Below are 18,998 nucleotides of genomic sequence, written 5' to 3' on the forward strand. Positions count from 1 at the left end.
TTTTGATGAAAATAAGAATGACTAGCAACAGGATCAGCAAACAAAGACACAACATCCCTTAAGGATTCATCTGCCTTCCGATTTCCTTCAGTCAAGCCATTAGTAAAGGGAGTATGACTTCGAATGTGTTCTACATACAAAGAATACAAGTGAGTTTCCAAACTATTCTTTAAAGATAAAAACAAGGATAACAAATTCTTATCCAAAGAGAGAGCACAATAAGAAAAGGGAAGAGATTGCATAGCTAAATACACATATTGTGTATCAACGATCAAGTTAATAGGTTGGTAATTGAACAATCGTAAGGCCAAAATCACAGCAGCCAGCTCAGCACGTTGAGCTGAAGTCTGCGGTGGCAGTAAATTTAGAATACCATTGTTGTTGAATCTGCCAGACAACCACACCCCTTGTAGGTAATCCATCATTAAAGACTGTAAGAGCTTTAGAAACAGGATTTCGCACAAAAATGGAAGAAAAGGCCGGATTTAAAGTAGTAGTAACCACTATTCTAGGATCCTTGGGTAAAGAATACAACAAGTTTCCCACATATTGAGAAAAGGCTATCTGATATGATTCTGAAATCATCATCAAATGCTCATGTTCAGCTTTTGTACGAGTGAAAGCTATGCTAATGAGATCCTGTCCTGTAAGATGTAAGGCTCGTTTACGACCTTTAATAATCAAATCCTCTAATGCTGATTGATAAGGATAAATGTTTCTAGGCGGAGTAGCTGACAAATTAATCCATTCATGAATGTTGACCGCTTGCAGGGACGCATTAGAATAAAGACATCCCGTGGGTAAGGGTGTAGTGGGAAGAATAGCTAAGCAAAGTCCTATTGTTAAGGATGTTATCCTGTCCACATATCGATACTTAAACTTATTCAGTTTTTCTTGAAGGCATGTTCTTTGAAGATCAGTTAATACAACTAGATCTCCTGGTGATTGTGCTCCCTTCAAAGACTGAAATAAGGGTAACATATCACCAGTAGTAATGTAGAAGAATGGGCGTGCCCAATTAATAATGCCAAGTAATTTTTGCCATTATACTAATGTATATGATTTCTGTACTTGTAATTCAGGAAGAATTGGAATGGAGGAATTGTGCAACATTCTATGTCCTAAGTAGGCATAAGGTTCTACATTTTGAATTTTGTCTGAGGCTATATACATTCTCCGTAGAACTGCTGCGAGCATCCAGAGAGTGGGAGGTGCTTCAGTCCTTCCTTCTCACAGGCTGAGTTATAATTGAAGAACGCTCCTCCTTCCTCCACGTGGCTCCTCCATGCGTTCTCCCAGTTTTCACTCAGCCTTCGAGAAAGCAGGCAGCGATCTCTTGTTCCTTGGCCGTTTTTCAGAGTTTTTTTGCTTCTAAGTGTTCAGGTTTGCCTTTATTCCTTTCCTCCTTGTCCCTGCGTTGATAGTGTGCTCTTAAATTTAATTGGTGAGGCGTTTTTTTGCCTGTAGGAAGGGGTTTAAGGGCTCGGAGCTTTACTTTGCCCCCCCCCCTCTTCTCTTTCTCTGCATTTCCGAGCGTGCCTTTATCCAGCCGTTTGGCTCCGTGCCTTGATTTATTGCACTATTATCATTCCCCCCTAGAACGCTTTAGAGGAAGCAACGCTTCCTCTCCCAGCCCTGGCTTTTCGTTGTTCCTGATTGCCTGGTAGCGAATAGGGCTGGTGCGCCTCTGATTGCCTCGCGTCGTGCCGGGCGGCCATTTTGGAACCGCCTCGTGGCCGGCGCCATTTTGTTTTATTTTAAATAATATTTTTTCCTGGCTGTGTGTAATTTTTGTTTTTGGATTTAAGCTGTGTGGATTGAGGCCCTAAGCGGGACCGTCAGGCCGCGTGGAGCCCCTTTTTTATTGGAGGACACTGTGGTTCCGGCCCTGCTGTCTTTCCTTTAGAGGTTTTTTTCTTGTTGGCTTTTTCTGTCTGTATCAATCAGCTTGTTCAGAGGCGCGGGCACGTACTTCCCATTGTGTTGGGAGGCTGCCTAAAGAGGCCTACCTATTATACTTATTTTGCTTCCCTTATTTTTTGGCCTCTGCGTTCATTCGGCTCATTTGGATTTGTATTTAATAATTTTTATTATTATTTTCTCCTTGTGCCTATTTGGCCCTGTCCTTGGGCCCCGCCCTTAAAAAAAAAAAAAAAAAAAAAAAAGGAGAAAAGAAATTATTATTATTAGTTATTTTATAATATATTCCAGCAAGCTTTTGTGTAGATATTTTTGGATAGTTTTCTCCTTGTGTTTTTTAGTACTTGGTGTTTTAAAAAAACAAATTCAAATAAATAAATAAATAAATAAATAAAATAAAATAAAAAATAATAAAAAAATTTTTATTCAAAGGGGGACGTGATCTGATTTGGGAAAACCGGTTTGCGTTTGTAAGCCGAATTCCTAGGCGTGCCAACCGCCATATTTGTTGTAAGGTTTTTTTCCTTGATACCATGGCAGAGAACAATCCAACTGGCTCTTCCCTGAAGGCCAAATCGAAGACGCACTATCTTCGTAAGAGGGACAAGGACTCTCCAGTGCTTCCCAAAAGGACGCCTTAAGGCGTCACAAAGCTCTGGAAAAGGAGTTCAGTAAACGATCTAAAGAACTGCACACTATAACTACCCCACCTTCTACCTCTGCCCATCCCCTCCCCTGCCGAGTCGTTCTTCCCCTCCAGGTGCAGTACATCCACCCGAGCCGCCAGCCATCCCGTACTCCAGAGGCGACCTTCACACCAACCGCTGCAGGTCTTCGCCCTGAGGAGCCGCCGTCAACCATCATCCCTGATAGTATCAGGGAATGGATGCAATTGCTATCCGTCAGGGTATAGCTGATGGAATGCAGCAGCTATCCAGACCTGGTTCTCGAGGAGGACTTCCGACGTTGAATCTTTATCTGGTCGATCTCTCTCCGGGCAGGCGCCCCAGCAGGGTCAGGTACCTTCTCATACGGATGCCCCATCCCCAGGAGGGGAGGAGCCTCAGGAGGTCTCGCAGGAACAGGAGGAAATGGGCTTTGAGCCCTTCGGGGAGGAGGAAGGCTCTGAGAGGGGGTCCTCGCAGTATTCTGATTTCCTTCTCGGGGACCCTATGGAGGGGGAAATGTCAGAGGACGAGGGCATTTCTCCCGAACAACCGACGGTTGTGGGCCTCTTTAAACCCCAGTTATTTAAGTCCTTATTATTTAAGGCTAAGAATAGCTCAGGCCTGGCCTCTCAATCTCCTTCTGATCCACCGCCATCGACTTCGGAGGATCCAGATGACCTCATGTTCAGGCAACCGATTGTGGAAGCAGAAGTTATTCCGCCCCCAATCTTCTCAGACTTGGTTGCGAGGCAGTTGGCCTCGGTGGGTCCTACACCCACCCCTCTAGTCAGGATAAGAGGATGTTTAATCTGGACCCAGCATTCTCTTCTATGTTAGACACCCCGGAGGTAGACGATCCAATTGTGAGGCTGACTTCCTCTTCCAACCCTACGGATGCGTTGAGGCGCTGAAGCCAGAGGACAAGCGGGCGGAGATGGCTCTTCGGCGAGCTCACCAGTCCGATGCCTGGGCCATCAGGTCGGCCACGGCCGCCTCCTTTTCACCCGTTCCTCCATCAAGTGGCTCAGGCAGCTCAAGCAGCATATCCCCCGACTAATACCAGGGCCCATCAGGATATTGCAAAAATCACAGCAGCGGCGGAGTTCGCGGCTGATGCCACCTTTCATTCGGTTAAGTTCGCTTCACGGGCCATCTCCTCCCATGTTACAGCTAGGAGATTGCTTTGGCTTCGGCATTGGTAGGCCGATGTTAAAAATAAATCCAAGTTGGCTTCAGCCCCCTTGGCAGAAGGGAAGCTGTTCGGGCCTGCCCTTGAACCCTTGCTTTTGGAAACTCGAAATAAGAAGTTTCTTCCTTCGCTTTTCGCAGGCAGGAGTCTAGAGGGTCCCAGCCCTTCGGAGGGGCTCCTTTCGCCCCCATACCAGTCGTCATTCTCCCCTAGATTCCAGGGTTCCCCGTCGTTTCGGTCATCCTACCACCACGCCAAGTGATACAGGAGACAGGAGCCGAAGAGGAGGCAGCTTTAGGAGACCCTTTAGAGGCTCCGGTCACAGGGCCTCCCGCCGGCCCAGATAGGGCCTCAAACCTTCTCCCCATAGGCGGTCGTCTCAGGCATTTTGCAGACCTCTGGGAGAGGTCCACTGGATGCCTGGGTGAGGAGTTCCGTGCGTTTTGGACTCGTTCTACAATTCCTCTCCCCCTGAACATTTCAGGATTTCTCCTGTCTCTAGGGATCCTACAAAGCGGGCTCTTATGGATTCCGCCATTAAACATCTGGCTGACATTAGGCCATCCAACCTGTCCCATCCTCTCAACGAGGAAGAGGTTTTTATTCTCTCTTGTTCTTGGTGCCTAAACATTCAGGGGTTGGGGACCTATTTTAGATCTCAAGCGACTTAATCGCTTTGTCAGGCGCCAGAAGTCAAGATGCAGACTCTACAGTCTATTTTACAGGGTATCAGGGAAGGGGACTGGCTCACGTCAGTTGACCTGTCGGAAGCATACCTCCATATTCCCATTCATCCCTCATACTCAAAGTATTTGAGATTCTGTTATAATAACCAACATTTCCAGTATGTGGCCCTCCTTTCGGCCTTGTTTCAGCCCCGAGGTCTTTCACGAAGGTGCTGGCAGCTCTGGCGCCCATCTTAGACAAGTTCCCATCCGCATCCATTGTTACCTCGACGATATCCTTATCGTATCCCCTTCCCGACAGCAGGCCGAGAGGGATACTAGTGTTACCCTTTCAGTGCTACAAGATCACGGGTTTTTAGTGAATTGGGAGAAGAGCCAACTTAGCCCTTCCACCCGCATAGCTCACCTAGGAGCTGTAATTGACTCTGTTAAGGGTAAGGTCTTCCTCTCCCAGGAGAGGCTTCATAGTATTCATACTGCTATCCGGACTATCAGGCGAACTGGTAAAGCGTCCTTGCTCAGTTTATCCAAGCTTCTGGGAAACTTGTTTCCTGCATTTCTATTATCCCATGGGCTCGTTTGCATTCCAGATCCTTGCAGTGGTTCCTTCTGCCGTACCAGCGCCGGGAAGGAGCACATCAAGTCGAGTGGTAAGGATACCTCCAAGGGTTCTCTCATCCCTTCTTTGGTGGACTCGACCTTCTACCAACAGAGGTCATCTATTCAAGGAGCCCCAAAGGGTCACTCTTACGACAGACGCAAGCCTTTCCGGATGGGGGCCCATCTGCAGTCTCTGTCAGCCCAGGGAGTTTGGTCTCCTTCGGAACGACGACACAACATCAACTGGTTGGAGCTTCATGCGGTATACCTAGCCCTGCGAGCTTTCGCCTCCTCAGGTGAGAAGGCACCACATTCTGGTCCTTACGGACAACACCACCACCAAAGCCCATATCAACCGTCAGGGAGGCACCCACTCCATCATCCTCATGAGAGAAGCCGAACGACTCTGTCGGTGGGCAGAGACGCATCTTTCCTCCATCAGGGCAGAGCACATTTCCGGGGTCTCCAACGTCCAGGCAGACTGGCTGAGCAGGGCCACGTTGGACCCAGCAGAGTGGCGCCTGCATCCGCGGTTGTTCAGGGAAGCAGCAGACAGGTTCGGGTCTCCTCTGGTAGACCTCTTTGCCTCGCCGCTCAACACGCAGACACCAAGGTTCTTCTCTCGGTTCCCTTCCCACGGGCAGAGAACCACGACGCCCCTGCGTTGCCCGTGGCCTCCCGGCCTCCTGTACGCCTTCCCTCCGCTTCCGCTGATCCCCAGGGTAATTCGGAAGTTGCTGTTCGAGAGGGCAGAAATCCTACTAGTGGCCCCATATTGGCCCAGGAGGCCGTGGTTTGCGGATCTTCACGGTCTATCGGTGGTTCCGCCGTGGAGGATCCCGCTGGACCAGATCTCCCTGTCACAGGGACCTCTGCTTCATCCAGAACCACAGTGGCTGCAGCTAGCCGTCTGGAGGTTGAGCGGAAACGATGATTGAAGAAGGCTTGTCTACCCAGGTCATAGATACCATTCTGGCTGCCAGGAGGCCTTCCACTACTCGAATTTATGATTCAACTTGGAACAGCTTCTGTAAGTGGTGCCGAAAATCCTCTGTCAATCCTCGCTCTCCTTCTATAGCACAAATTCTAGCCTTTTTACAGGATGGCCTAAATGAAGGTCTCTCTCCCAACACGTTGAGAAGACAGGTCGCGGCCCTCTCAACGGTGGTGGCTAGCGCTCCTTCAGCTCTCTTTCCCACCACCCTCGCATTAAGGCCTTTTAAAAGGGGCTTCTAATTTGCGCCCGCCGGTAGTGCATAGATATCCAACATGGGACCTTAACAAAGTTCTCCTGGCCTTGACTAGGCCTCCCTTTGAACCTCTCAGGGAGGTACCACTCCAGTTTCTCACCTTTAAGGTGGTCTTTCTTGTAACGATCACCTCAGCTAGAAGGATATCTGAAATTGCAGCTCTATCCGTGAGGAAGGACTTGTGCATTTTTCATTCTGATCGAGTTGTCTTGAGACCAGACCCCTCCTTTTTACCAAAAATCAATTCTGCTTTTCACAGGGCGCAGGAGTTGGTCCTACCTAATTTTTGTCCAAAGCCTCTGCATGATAGGGAGAGGCAATGGCACACCCTCGATGTTCGAAGGGCGTTGCATGTATTTACATATGTCGCACGCAATCCATCAGGAGATCGGAGTCCCTGTTTTTGTCATTTCAGCCTAAAACGCTGGGTCAAAAGGTACCACCATCCACGGTAGGCCGGTGGATTAGGGCGACCATTTCCAAGGCCTATTCAGTTCAAGCTCTTCCAATCCCCAGTGGGATAACGGCTCATTCCACCAGGAGCGCAGCTACATCAATAGCTTGGGCTACTCAAGCCTCGCTTCTTGACATTTGCCGGGCGGCCACTTGGGCCTCTCCGTCACCTTTCATACGCCACTATAAGATTGACACTTTCGCTTCGGCTGAAGCGTCCTTTGGCAGGCGAGTCCTACAGCAAGTGGTTGGGGATCCTAAGGAGATTCCGATCCAGACGGAGTCCCGCCCGTAGGACAAACATGCTTTGGTATGTCCCACTCTCTGGATGCTCGCAGCAGTTCTACGGAGAATGGGCGTTGGTTCTTACCTGATACGCCTCTTCTCGTGGAACTGCGTAGAGCATCCAGCCCCACCCTTCTTGGTCCGTCTGGTAGGGAATTCTGTTTTTCGGCCAATGATCGTTATTGTATATACTTGAGTTGTTTACTAGTTCAGTTAGAGGATTGTGGTTGTCCTCTCGTCTTCGTGAAACTGGGAGAACGCATGGAGGAGCCACGTGGAGGAAGGAGGAGCGTTCTTCAATTATAACTCAGCCTGTGAGAAGGAAGGACTGAAGCACCTCCCACTCTCTGGATGCTCTACGCAGTTCCACGAGAAGAGGCGTATCAGGTAAGAACCAACGCCCAATCCCTGTTGTGCCACAATATCCATTAACTCTTTTAACAACTTAGATTCATCAAAATCCGGGGCTGCTATCAATATATCATCCATATAATGATAGACTAAATAGGAAGGAAATTTATTCCGAAAAGGTTGAAGGGCATTATCCACGAAATATTGACAAAGTGTAGGGGAATTAAGCATTCCCTGAGGCAACACTCGCCAATGATATCGTTTTGTGGGCATGCTATTATTAAAAACTGGGACAGTAAATGCAAATTTTTCTTTGTCTTGAGGCTGCAAAGGTATAGTAAAAAAGCAGTCTTTAAGATCAACTACCAATAATTTATAAAAATTAGGAATTAAGTTAGGATTTGGTAGACCACATTGTAAAGGACCCATGGGTTGGATACATTTATTAATTTCTCTTAAATCATGAAGGAAACGCCATTTCCCATTTTTCTTTTTTATAACAAAAACAGGAGTATTCCAAGGACTAGTAGAAGGTTCTATATGACCAGCAGCCAATTGTTCTTGAACCAATTGTTGTAAAGCAGCGAGTTTTTCCACATTTGACTTGGAATAGGGTGTCTGTATGGGGGTAGGTGCTAAGGGGAGCAAGTGACAAGTGTACTCCTACACATACACACATGGTACCAAGGCTGGTTGTGTTAACAAAGTGGCCATCGTTATTTGGTGGTTTTTAGAATGTTGCAGATGGTTGAAGGAGGGATATCTTGCTCAGACGGTGGAGGAGCCCTCCATCTCCTAGTCCTGGACTGGGTTGTTAGTCCTTGCCATTGGGCTTGTGTGCTTTATATCCCAGGCCTGGCTTCACTGCAGCTTGGGTCAGGTCCATGCATGATGCCCAGTGCTTACATCTTGTTCCATGTCATCAGCTGGAAGACTGCCTTCTTGTAGTCAATGGTAGCTGTAGGACCTCTGGAAGTGCCAATCAGCTTTGTAGCAATAAGCAATACGTACCACATCAACAGAGTTATCCCAGAGAGCTTGGGATTTACTGACTGTTGTGTCTAGAATGTGAGGGTGAATACTAGTAGAAGTGGACTTATCTTGGGAGTTGAGTTTCAGGGAGTAATAAATTTAAATAAATTATTGTACGCCAAAGAAAATGATGTGAAAATGCAGGTAATCCTCAACTTCCAACAGTCATTTAGTGACAGTTCAAAGTTACAACCAGCACTGAAAAAAATGACATAACAATTTTTCACAATTACGACGGTTGAAGCATTCCTATGGTCACGTGATTTACATTCAAATGCTTGACATCTGATTCACATTTATGACGGTTTCAGATTCCCAATCACATTCATGTAATCAATCACCTTTTGCAATCTTCTGACAAGCAAAGTCAATGGGAAAACCAGATTCACTTAACAAATGTGGCAAGAAAAGTTGTAAAATGGGGCAAAACTCATTTAACAAATTTCTCACTTAGCAACATAAATTTTGGACTCAATTGTGGTTGTAAGTTGAGAACTACCTGTAAACCTTGTGGTGTCATTTTATTGTTGGTTTTCAATAACACTTTCAGGATGTGTTTGCTAAACTCAAAAATTGTAATTCATATGAGGGGCATTTTATCTTGTTTATTTATTTAACATTTTTCTTTACTGTTAATAAAGCAAGCAACTATGTTGTATGTAATGTCAGGGATAAGATTTTAATCAACTTTTGCCTATTTTAGAAATGCATATATTAAGAGGAATTTATCCCAGAAGGTTTTTGTTACATTAAAGCATTGTGGCTCAGTTCAGCTATAATAAAAAGTTGATAAAGCATGAAATAATAAATCAAAACATATTACCAAGATACTGCATTGCTGATTAAAAACATGAACATTGTGCCAATAAATATGACCATTAGATGAATCACTATTAACCCTCCTCCCCAGGATTATTGTTGAGGGAATACCTTTATTTATTTATCAGAGTGTTCAACAATCTTCCGCATGCGTGGGGCATATTTTCAAAATCAAGCAGAATTTGCAAAGTGCATTTCAGTTAAATACATTGAACATAGCACAATAGTTTTCTTTCCAGATTGCTTGAGCTATGACTCCAGGGAAATGCCCAAGCAGGCTGCAGGTGCATAAACATACTTTAGATAGCAGCTTTGCATACATTCAGGCTAGTAAATTGCAAATAAATGTTTCAAATTTCAGATTAGCATAATATTTTAGGTGGTTTCAAATAAAAGTTCTGCGGGCATTCCGTTTGCGGGGTACTTAATTCACTGCTGTGACTTTTAGAAATCTATTATTAATTTAATCGTTAGAGAATATAAAGCAGAAACATTTTGTACACTACAAAATAAATTTTAACTGAGTAATAACTATTATAGAGGAAAACCTATGCTAAAAGGTAAAGGTTCCCCTCACACATACGTGCTAGTTGTTTCTGGGTCTAGGGGGCGGTGTTCATCTCCATTACAAAGCCAAAGAGCCAGTGCTGTCTGAAGACGTCTTCGTGGTCATGTGGCCGGCATGATGGAACGCTGTTACCTTCCCACCAAAGTGGTCCCTATTTTTTTACTTGCATTTTTATATGCTTTCAAACTGCTAGGTTGCAGAAGCTGGGACAAATAACAGGAGCTCATTCTGTTACACGCTTCTAGGGATTCGAACCTCCGAACTGACAACCTTTCTGATCAACAAGCTCAGCATCTTAGCACAGCACTGCAATTGTACAATTTCTGCACAATTCAGTGGTCTTAGTGTGCCATCTTAGGTTATTTTCTCCACCAAAAATATAATTTTAGTCTAAGTTAAATGCATATAGCAACTAAAATTGTTTCTCATCAGAACTTTGATGTGAGATTCAGTAATCAAACTAGACCGTAGTGGTCTTTCTATACCAGCAAATAGGCTTTAATTGGTTTAAGCTGTAGAAAACTGGTTTAGAGAATTAACAACTTACTGGTTTTCATGAACTAAAAAGAATTCATTTTTAAAATTATGTTCTAATTTTAAAATAAATAAAACGTTAGCACATAAATATATAAAGATAAAACATCATTTCAAACCAGAAATTTAATTCATTTTACAGATAATTTTATTCCATTATTTCTTTAATAAATTATATTGATTAATTAAGTTTCATCAGATGTATAATAAATCTTATATTTCTATGGAGGATACATTTACATAGCAATAATACCTGTTGGTTCAATGGAACGTGCTTCTAATTAATGGGTTATACTGTAAATATTTAGGATTATACCCATAAAGATTGGATAAAGGCTAATAAACTGTGGTTTAATCTAAACAACACTGGGAATACAATAAAAGGTTGTACTAGAAAATTGGGCATTAACTAGAAAAGTTCACCAGTTCTTCATTGCCTTACTGTGAAGAAAATCAAATGCACACATCCTTTAATCGACTGGGGAGTCGTATTTATCTAACAGCATCAAGGGGCCTCCGATTCTGAATCCCTTTATTTTACTTGATGCACTAAACATAGTTATCTGAGCTCTGTTTGGATTATGCAATATATTTTATACATGGAGCTTCTTCTGATAAAGTTTTCCAAAGAACTCCAGAACATAGCTGAACATATTACAGGTAGTCTTCATATAATGACAGCAGTTTGGGCCAGGATTTCTAGATGCTATTGTTAAGCGAATCACTGAGGGCATCACATGGTTGTCATTTTTGATCTCCTGCTGGCTTTCCCCTTCACTTGTTGGAAGCCAGCAAAGAAAGTCACAAATGGAGTTCACATGACTACAGGATACTGCAAAGTCATAATTGCAAGATGATTGTCTAGATTGTGTGTGACTACTTGTTCAGCAAAATTATGAATTTGAAAAGTCAATTGAATGAGGGGTTGTTAAATGAGGACCACCTGTTTACCTTTATTTTATCATCTACTAGCTTCCACTCCATTTTTTGGTTTTGAAAACAATTTTCCACTAAGCTATTAGAAAAATCTTGTCATATTTACAGGCCTCCTCTGAATGCTCCTTTCAACAGATGTTTGGGTAGATAGTACACAATATTATACCAGTTTTAGCCTTCAAATACACAGCTTTGCTGGCTGAGGAATTCTGGGAGTTGAAGTCCACAAGTCTCAAAGTTGCCAAGGTTGGAGACCCCTGCTCTAGTGGGCAAACAGCTAAAACGTTTGATACCTCTTTACTGCCATCTATTGATCATCTGAATTTTTGCAAGGGAAAAGGTGTTATCCCATTTAAGAAACACCTTTCACAGAGATGCTAACACTTCTCTTATAATCTCTTTTTTGTTAATAATGATGATAATGCTGTTGTTATTCCAGGCCTTCTAAACATTGAGCACACTGAGTAATACTAAAATTGATGTTGTCTATCTTTAAATATTGCTTTATTTGCTTCTGAGATCATGTTGCTTTTTTAATCTTTCAAAAACTACGTAATGTTGTTGCTGCTGAGAGAATGCTGTTTGTAAGTATATAAATAGATAAAGGTATTTTCAATAATTATTAAGATGTTCTGTTATGGAACTGAATGTTGACAGTGCATTCCGGTGTTGCTACATAATCTTTCAGTATTATCTTTGTTTCTACTGAAAGTTAGAACAGAAAAAACATTAAAATATATTCTTTTCTCCATGCAGATAACAATCTTTTCACCATCCGGCATGAAAATTCTAATAAGTGCATCCAAGTTAAAAGCCAGCACCTAATATTAGGAAATTGTGAGGAGACAGACGAGAGCTTATGGACCTGGGTCTCTCAACATCGCCTTTTTAATTTGGGATCCCAAAAATGCCTTGGACTAGAGACTGTAAAGTCTACAAGTACCTTAAAAATGTTTGCTTGTGACTCGGAGCTCAATCTGTGGTGGCGCTGTGTTGGTGATTCCATCCTCTCCACATCTCAGAATAAACTAGCATTAAAGAATGGAATCCTCACCGCAAGCCTAAACTCTTCTGATGCTTGGAGAAGAAGCAATTCCAGCGATACGATTTGTAAATTTCCATATAGTGGTACGTATTTTCTTTGATTTATAGAAAGGGAAAGAAGGGTTTCAGGCAGAATATGTCTAAATGCTGACTTCTAAGGCAGGGGTCTCCATTCTTGGCCGCTTTAAGACTTGTGGACTTCAACTCGCAGAGTTCCTCAGCCAGCTTTGCTGAGTTGAAGTCCACAAGTCTTAAAGTGGCCAAGGTTAGAGACTCCTGTTCTAAGGAGTTCAAAAGAAAGGGAGCATCCCCAGTTGAGTGTTGCATCAAGTGATGATTAAGCACCAGTAATCTTAATTAATACTCTCACATGATGAACTGGAATTCAGACCTTCCTGTCCATATTCTAACATACATTGTTTCCAGGTATAGGTGGCAGCATTCTCAGCTATGCTAGGACTATACTGGTTTAGAATTTCGGAAGTTGAAATCCATACTTGGGGTATCTAATAGAATGTTAATTTGGAGGATGCCTGAATGTATTTTGGAATGCATTTGGAGGAGCACTAAGACCATTAATGTAGTGATTAAGGTGCTGACCTAGAAACCAGGAGGCTGTGAGTTTTAGTTCCGCTTTAGGAATGAAGGCTAGTTGGGTGACTTTGAGCCCATCACCCTCCCTCGACCCAACCCACCTCAAGGTTGTTGTGGGGAGAATAGGAGGAGGAAGGAATATGTGACATGTTCAATGCCTTGAATTATTAATGAAGTAATGAAGGCGGGATAAACAAAATCTAATAAATTAAGGAAAAAAGCATTGCAAATAACTAATGCTCCTTTGCAAAACATGCAGAATTCTCATGATTTTTAAAAGCGCTCAGATTATTATTATTGTTGTTGTTGTTCTTGTTGTTTTGCAGGATGAAACAGATTATTTCCAGATGAAACTATCATGTGGAAAAATCAGACATTTTGAAATATTAGACATGCTGGATTTTTTGAGGGGGGAGGACAATTATTGTTACTGCTTTTGCTAATGGTCTTTGCACTCAAATCTTTGTACATTTGGCATTTATAAAGAATACACAATTTATTTCCTCTGTAGTGGGTTGCTGATGTTACATTAAATCATGTTTTAGCATAAGAGTAGATAATCCATAGGTTCAAGTGCTCCATGCCCAATTTATTTACTTCTCAAGATCCTTCAAGTTCATGTAGTTAACTTCTAAAAGTAAAGTGCTGGTTTTTAATGGTGGGTTGGTTTATTTTTGCCCCTTATTATGTAGAACAAGCCCTAAAAATAAATTAAAAACCTGACAAACATCTATTTTGACTAAGCTGTTTCCCAAAGCCTCCCCCAAATCAGACTCCCAGGTTTGCTGCCTCAATGTTCCTTCAGGGGGGGGAAAAAGCAGGGGTGAAATTCAACCACCTCAAACCACTTCGGAAGAGGTGGTAGGGATGATTTGAATTGGTTCGGAGAGGTGGTAGGGACGATTTGAATCGGTTGGCCCCACCCATGTCCGCCTGCCTCCTTCCTTTTAGAGACAGAGGCCTACCAAGCCCCGCCCACAGAACCGGTAGGGAAAATTTTTGAATTTCACCCCTGGAAAAAAGGCGTGTACTGGGCTGGAGAACAGGATTGTAGAGGTTCTTTTTTTTTACCAACCGGGTAAAATAGTGATGTAAGAGACCAGGGTTAATCCAAAGTGGAAGTGGAAGTTTCTGAACTTCCTTTTTTCTCCTTTGCAGAGAAGAAAGTTTTGAACTTAATCGTTTTTAAGAAATGGGGGATTAACCATAATGAAATTAGAGGTCTTGTTTTCTCTAATTTGAATGCCAACAAAATTATTTTTAAGTTGAAGGAACTCTGGGGAAGTCCTACAAACTTATTTTTAGCTATCCTTTTTCTATGGTTAGTGCACAGAAAACATGCAGCTCCACTAGTTTCTAGAGTACAAAACCACTCTATCTTCTCGCTGTAGAAAACAGTGAGCATGTCTAAACAAACAAATGGAAATTACCTCAAGGCATCTTTTGTATTTCTGCCTTGTTCTCTGGAGCTACTTGGTTGACGAAGTCTGTATCACTGTATCACACAGTTGTTTCTAGCCGTATTTGTGTTTATATAACTATGAATGAACGTATTTGTTTTTCTCTTTTTCCTTTCTTCCACCCCACCCTGTAGATCTTTTATTATAAAGTTTATGAAATTATAAGCTCATGGGCAGGAACTGACTTGTTTTTTTTACTTTCTGTTTAACAGATCTAAATAGATTTAAACAGCTGTACAAATTAATTATAATTATAACAACAAAGTCACCAGATTTCTCCTGATCTAACCTAACCTTCAGCCAGTTCAGGCTATTTTTATCTACAGTGGCTGAAGTCCTGTTAGTACAATTATTTAGTTCAGTGTTTTTCCCTGGTTCCTTTATGAGCTTTCAAAACCAGCCCCAATTTCTTCTTCAGCAGGGCAATGGAGTAATTTATTTTATTTTTGTTTATTAAATGTGCTGCGGTATATCTAGCCGTGGCTTTGTGGATTGGGCTTTGCTGTTAACAAAACCAAGTTAATAATCTGGTCGGATTATCACAGGACAGTCTTTAATTTCTCAGGGATTTGGTTTGTTCTTTCACTTCACATGAGAAGATTGTACAGTCTTTCATGGCTGGTATGAAGAGACGCCTGTTTTCCAACCCAACAAAGGCAGCTTTCATCAGTATCATGTGCAGCCCTTGGAGTCAGAAAATTTGCCCTGTATCTGCTCAATATTCACAACAGTAATAGCAAAAGAATCAGGACAATTAAAATTACCCCACACATAATTTTGGATTGTCATATATCTCCTATATTTTGTATTTAATAATTCTGAATAATGCCCTTCTTCTGTTAGAAAGCCAGCAATGATAGCCAAACAAATCTTGAAACCATCAGTTCTCCCTCGAGCCGCTCGGAGCATCCAGAGACTGGGATGTGCTTCCGAGTCCTTCTTCTTGCAGGCTGAGCTTTAGATGAGGAAACGCTCCGCCCCTCACGTGACATCGCGGAGCGCCTCCCCAGTCTTTTGCTCAGCCTCGAAGAGTCAGGCTGTGTGTTAGAGAGCTCCTTGGCTGATCGCAGATTCCTTCCTATTTCTCTTTCTGATAAGGTTTGCCTTCTTTCTCCTCCTGCGCAAAGGGTCTGGACTTAAGGGAAAATTTTCCCTCGTCCCTGAGACGGCTGCGGGCTCGCAGCGCGCTTAGCGCCACCCCCCGTCCTTATCAGATCGCATCGCTGCCTCCGCGTTGCCTCGTGGCACGCGTTGTTTTACTTTCATTTACTGCTGGATTCCCCCCCACCCCAAACGCCGACCGGGAGGGTTATTGCCTCTAAGGCCCTAGGCGTGCCGAGCTGACCGGCAAAGCCCTCCTTTCCGTCCCGCAGGCGTCCCCGACGGTTCAGCTCGCGGTCGCCATTTTGGCTCCGCCTCGTGGTCGGGCGCCTTTTTTTCTGATTGTAGCTGCGGTGATTTAGAGCCCCAGGTCTTGGGTCAAAGCTTTGCTGCCCATTTCTTTCTACCTGGCTCGCTCTTTTATCTTAGTTGGCTTCCCGCAGTCCGTTTCGGGGCGAAGTTGCAGCCCCCCCCCTCCGGTTTTGTTTTCACTTGTCTGGAGGCCTGCTGCCAGAGGCCCTCTCTTCTACATAGGCCTCAGGCGTTTATTTGACTGATCCGGCCTGTACTGAGATACCAGTTACTGCTACTGTTCGAGAATAAAGGGAATATATTTGCAAAATAATAATAATTTCTGTTTTTTTGTACAGTAATAATTTTTTTTCATAGATATTTAGACATTTACGGATAACCTGCATATATATTGCGTACAAAAAAAAAAAAAAAAAAAAAAGAATAAGATAAAAAGAACAAACAAAAAGAAATCAAAGGAATTACAAATAGAGTATCTATTTTTTCCTGTACATACTATATTATTCAGATACCTCACTGTTATCTCTGTACACTACAAATTCCAAAAGGGGGAGAGGGCCAGCTTCACCTTCACCCGGCCTCATTCAGGCCTATTCTGGGCGAGCCAACCGCCTTTGCTAGTATTGTTACCTATCATGGCAGACGACAATCCATCTAAACGTCCTTCTTTGAAGGCTAAAGCAAAGTCCCACTACTTGCGCAGGCAGGACAAGGAACCTAAGGGCTCCAGACAGGACAAGGAACCTTCCAAGGCCGCACAACGTGACGCCTTGAGGCGCCACAAAGCGTTAGAAAAAGAGTTCGACCGGCGTTCAAGGGAGTCCCGCTCGGAGACGCCTATACCTCCTCCTCCAACCCCTTCTACCTCTGCTCTACCTCTCCCCTCAGACCCTTCTTCCCTACCTAGGCGCAGTTCGCTTCAGGGTCTTCCGACCCCGGACCTCCGACCAGAAGGACCCCCGAAGCCACCTTTACACCCACAGCCGCTGGTCTGCGCCAGGATGAACCCTCTACCTCCGAGGTTCCACCTCACATCAAGGCTTGGATGGAATCAGCCATCCGCCAGGGCATAGCAGAGGCACTACAACACGTGTCCAGATCAGGTTTCTCTCCGCGAGCCTCTGAACACGATTCGTTATCACTCAGATCCCTTCCACAACCGGTTCCCCCAACTGATCAGGTACTCTCTCAGAGGGATAGCCCTCCACCGGTTGGGGCCCAGATGGAGGAGGAAGGGGACTTTGGGGACTTCAGGGAGGAGGAAGAGGATTCCCGGATGGGATCCTCCCGCTATAGTGAACCCCTCTTAGAGGCTGACATCATGGAGGGGGAGATGTCGGAGGACGAGGGTCCTTCCCCCGACCAACCCACCTTTGGGGGCTGTTCAAACCACATATGTTCAAGTCCCTCCTCCTTAAGGCCAAGAATGTATCTGGCCTTCTTCCCCAGTCCCCTGCTGAACCCCCCCCAGTCCAAGAGGGCCCAGAAGACTCCATTTTCACCCAACCAGTGGTGGAAGCCGAGGTCATCCCATCCCCTCCCATCTTCGTAGATCTGGTTGCTAAGCAACTTACCTCCTCAGGGACACCTCCTGCTCCATCTAGCCAAGACAAGAGATTCTTCAATCTCGATGCGGCTCTGTCTAACCTTCTGAATATCCCGGAGGTTGATGACCCCATTGTGGGTCTAGCTTCTTCCTCTACCCCTAGTGAGGCCCTAGAGGCCTTAAAGCCTGAGGACAGGCGGGCGGAGCTGGCGCTGCGTAGGGCCCACCTATCTGACGCCTGGGCCATTAAATCGGCTACGGCCGCCTCATTTTTCACCAGGTCTTCCATCCGCTGGCTACGTCAGCTCAAGGACCACATCCCTGCTTCCAATCTGAGAGCTCACCAGGATATAGCGGTTAGTGGCTGCAGCCGAGTTCTCGGCTGACGCCACTTACCAGTCGGTAAAATTTTCTTCCAGAGCCATCACGTCGCGTTTCGGCTCGCCGCATGCTATGGCTCAAACACTGGCAGGCGGACGTAAAGAATAAGGTCAAGCTGGCCACTGCTCCCATTACGGGAGACAAACTGTTTGGCCCAGCTTTGGAACCACTGCTGGTCGAGGGCCGCAGTAAGAGAAAGTATTTGCCCTCCCTTTTTCGAAGATCGGAGACCAGGGGCCCCCAGCCCTTTCGGAGGAGCTTCCCCGCCCCTTCTACCAACCCCCTTCCCGCCCAGATACCCTAGACCTCCTTCCTTCCGGTCCCAGGACCGCTCGGACCCGGGTGACAGAACCAGACGCGGTGGCGGCTACAAGAGACCATTCCGGGATCGGGAGGAAGGCCCTACCGTAGAAGGTAGATCCTCTTCCTCCTCCCCCCATTGGCGGCCGCCTCAGCCATTTCGCCGCCCAATGGGACATATCCACCTCCGATGCATGGGTTAGGGACACAATCAGGTTTGGTCTCGCCCTGGAGTTCAGGTCCGCCCCTGATTGTTTTATCCCATCCCCTCCTCAAGGGATCCCTCCAACGGGCTCTAATGGATGCAGCCATCCATCATCTTCTTGACATCCAGGCCATTCAACCTGTCCCTCCGGCCCAGAAGGGAAAGGGTTTTTACTCCCATCTCTTTGTGGTGCCCAAACACTCTGGGGGTTGGAGAGCCATCCTAGACTTGAAACGGCTCAACCGTCACCTCATCCAGCGTAGATTCAAGATGCACACCTTGCAATCAATTCTCTTAGGCACCAGGCGGGAGACTGGTTATCTTCCATAGATCTGTCGGAGGCATACCTCCACATTCCAATCAGGCCCTCCCATTACAAATTCCTCAGGTTCTGCCATAATAACCTTCATTATCAATACGTGGCCCTACCCTTCGGGTCTGGCTTCGCCCCCGGACCTTCACCAAGGTCCTGGCGGCCCTGGCGGCCCATCTCAGGACCGTCCCGTCCGCGCTCCACTGCTACTTGGACGATATTCTTATTCTCTCCCCGTCCAAATCCCAGGCAGTCAGGGATACCAGGGTCACCCTCTCCGCCTTACGGGCACACGGTTTTCTAGTCAATTGGCAAAAGAGCCAACTTACCCCTTCTACTCGAATTAACCACTTGGGGGCCATAATTGATTCGGTGTCACAGAGAGTTTTCCTCTCTCCGGAGAGGTTCCTTAGCATTCAAGCCCTGGTCAATCAGATCAGGCGTTCAAGGA

At 45.0% G+C, this 18,998-nt stretch overlaps 1 protein-coding gene across 1 annotated transcript in view; it reads left to right on the plus strand.

The window, feature by feature from the left end:
* LY75 (lymphocyte antigen 75) overlaps positions 1-18,998 on the plus strand; it is a 103,512-nt gene that overhangs the window by 20,305 nt on the left and 64,209 nt on the right. Inside the window, exon 2 of the mRNA XM_087949890.1 lies at positions 12,048-12,419. Coding sequence (XP_087806016.1) covers positions 12,048-12,419 — 372 coding nt within the window. The remainder of the gene's footprint in view (positions 1-12,047; positions 12,420-18,998) is intronic.

The sequence above is a fragment of the Notechis scutatus genome, chromosome 1 (genome assembly GCF_049901735.1).
Source record: "Notechis scutatus isolate UNSWTSFEM ecotype Mainland chromosome 1, rNotScu1.2, whole genome shotgun sequence".
Taxonomy (NCBI): Eukaryota; Metazoa; Chordata; class Lepidosauria; order Squamata; family Elapidae; genus Notechis; species Notechis scutatus.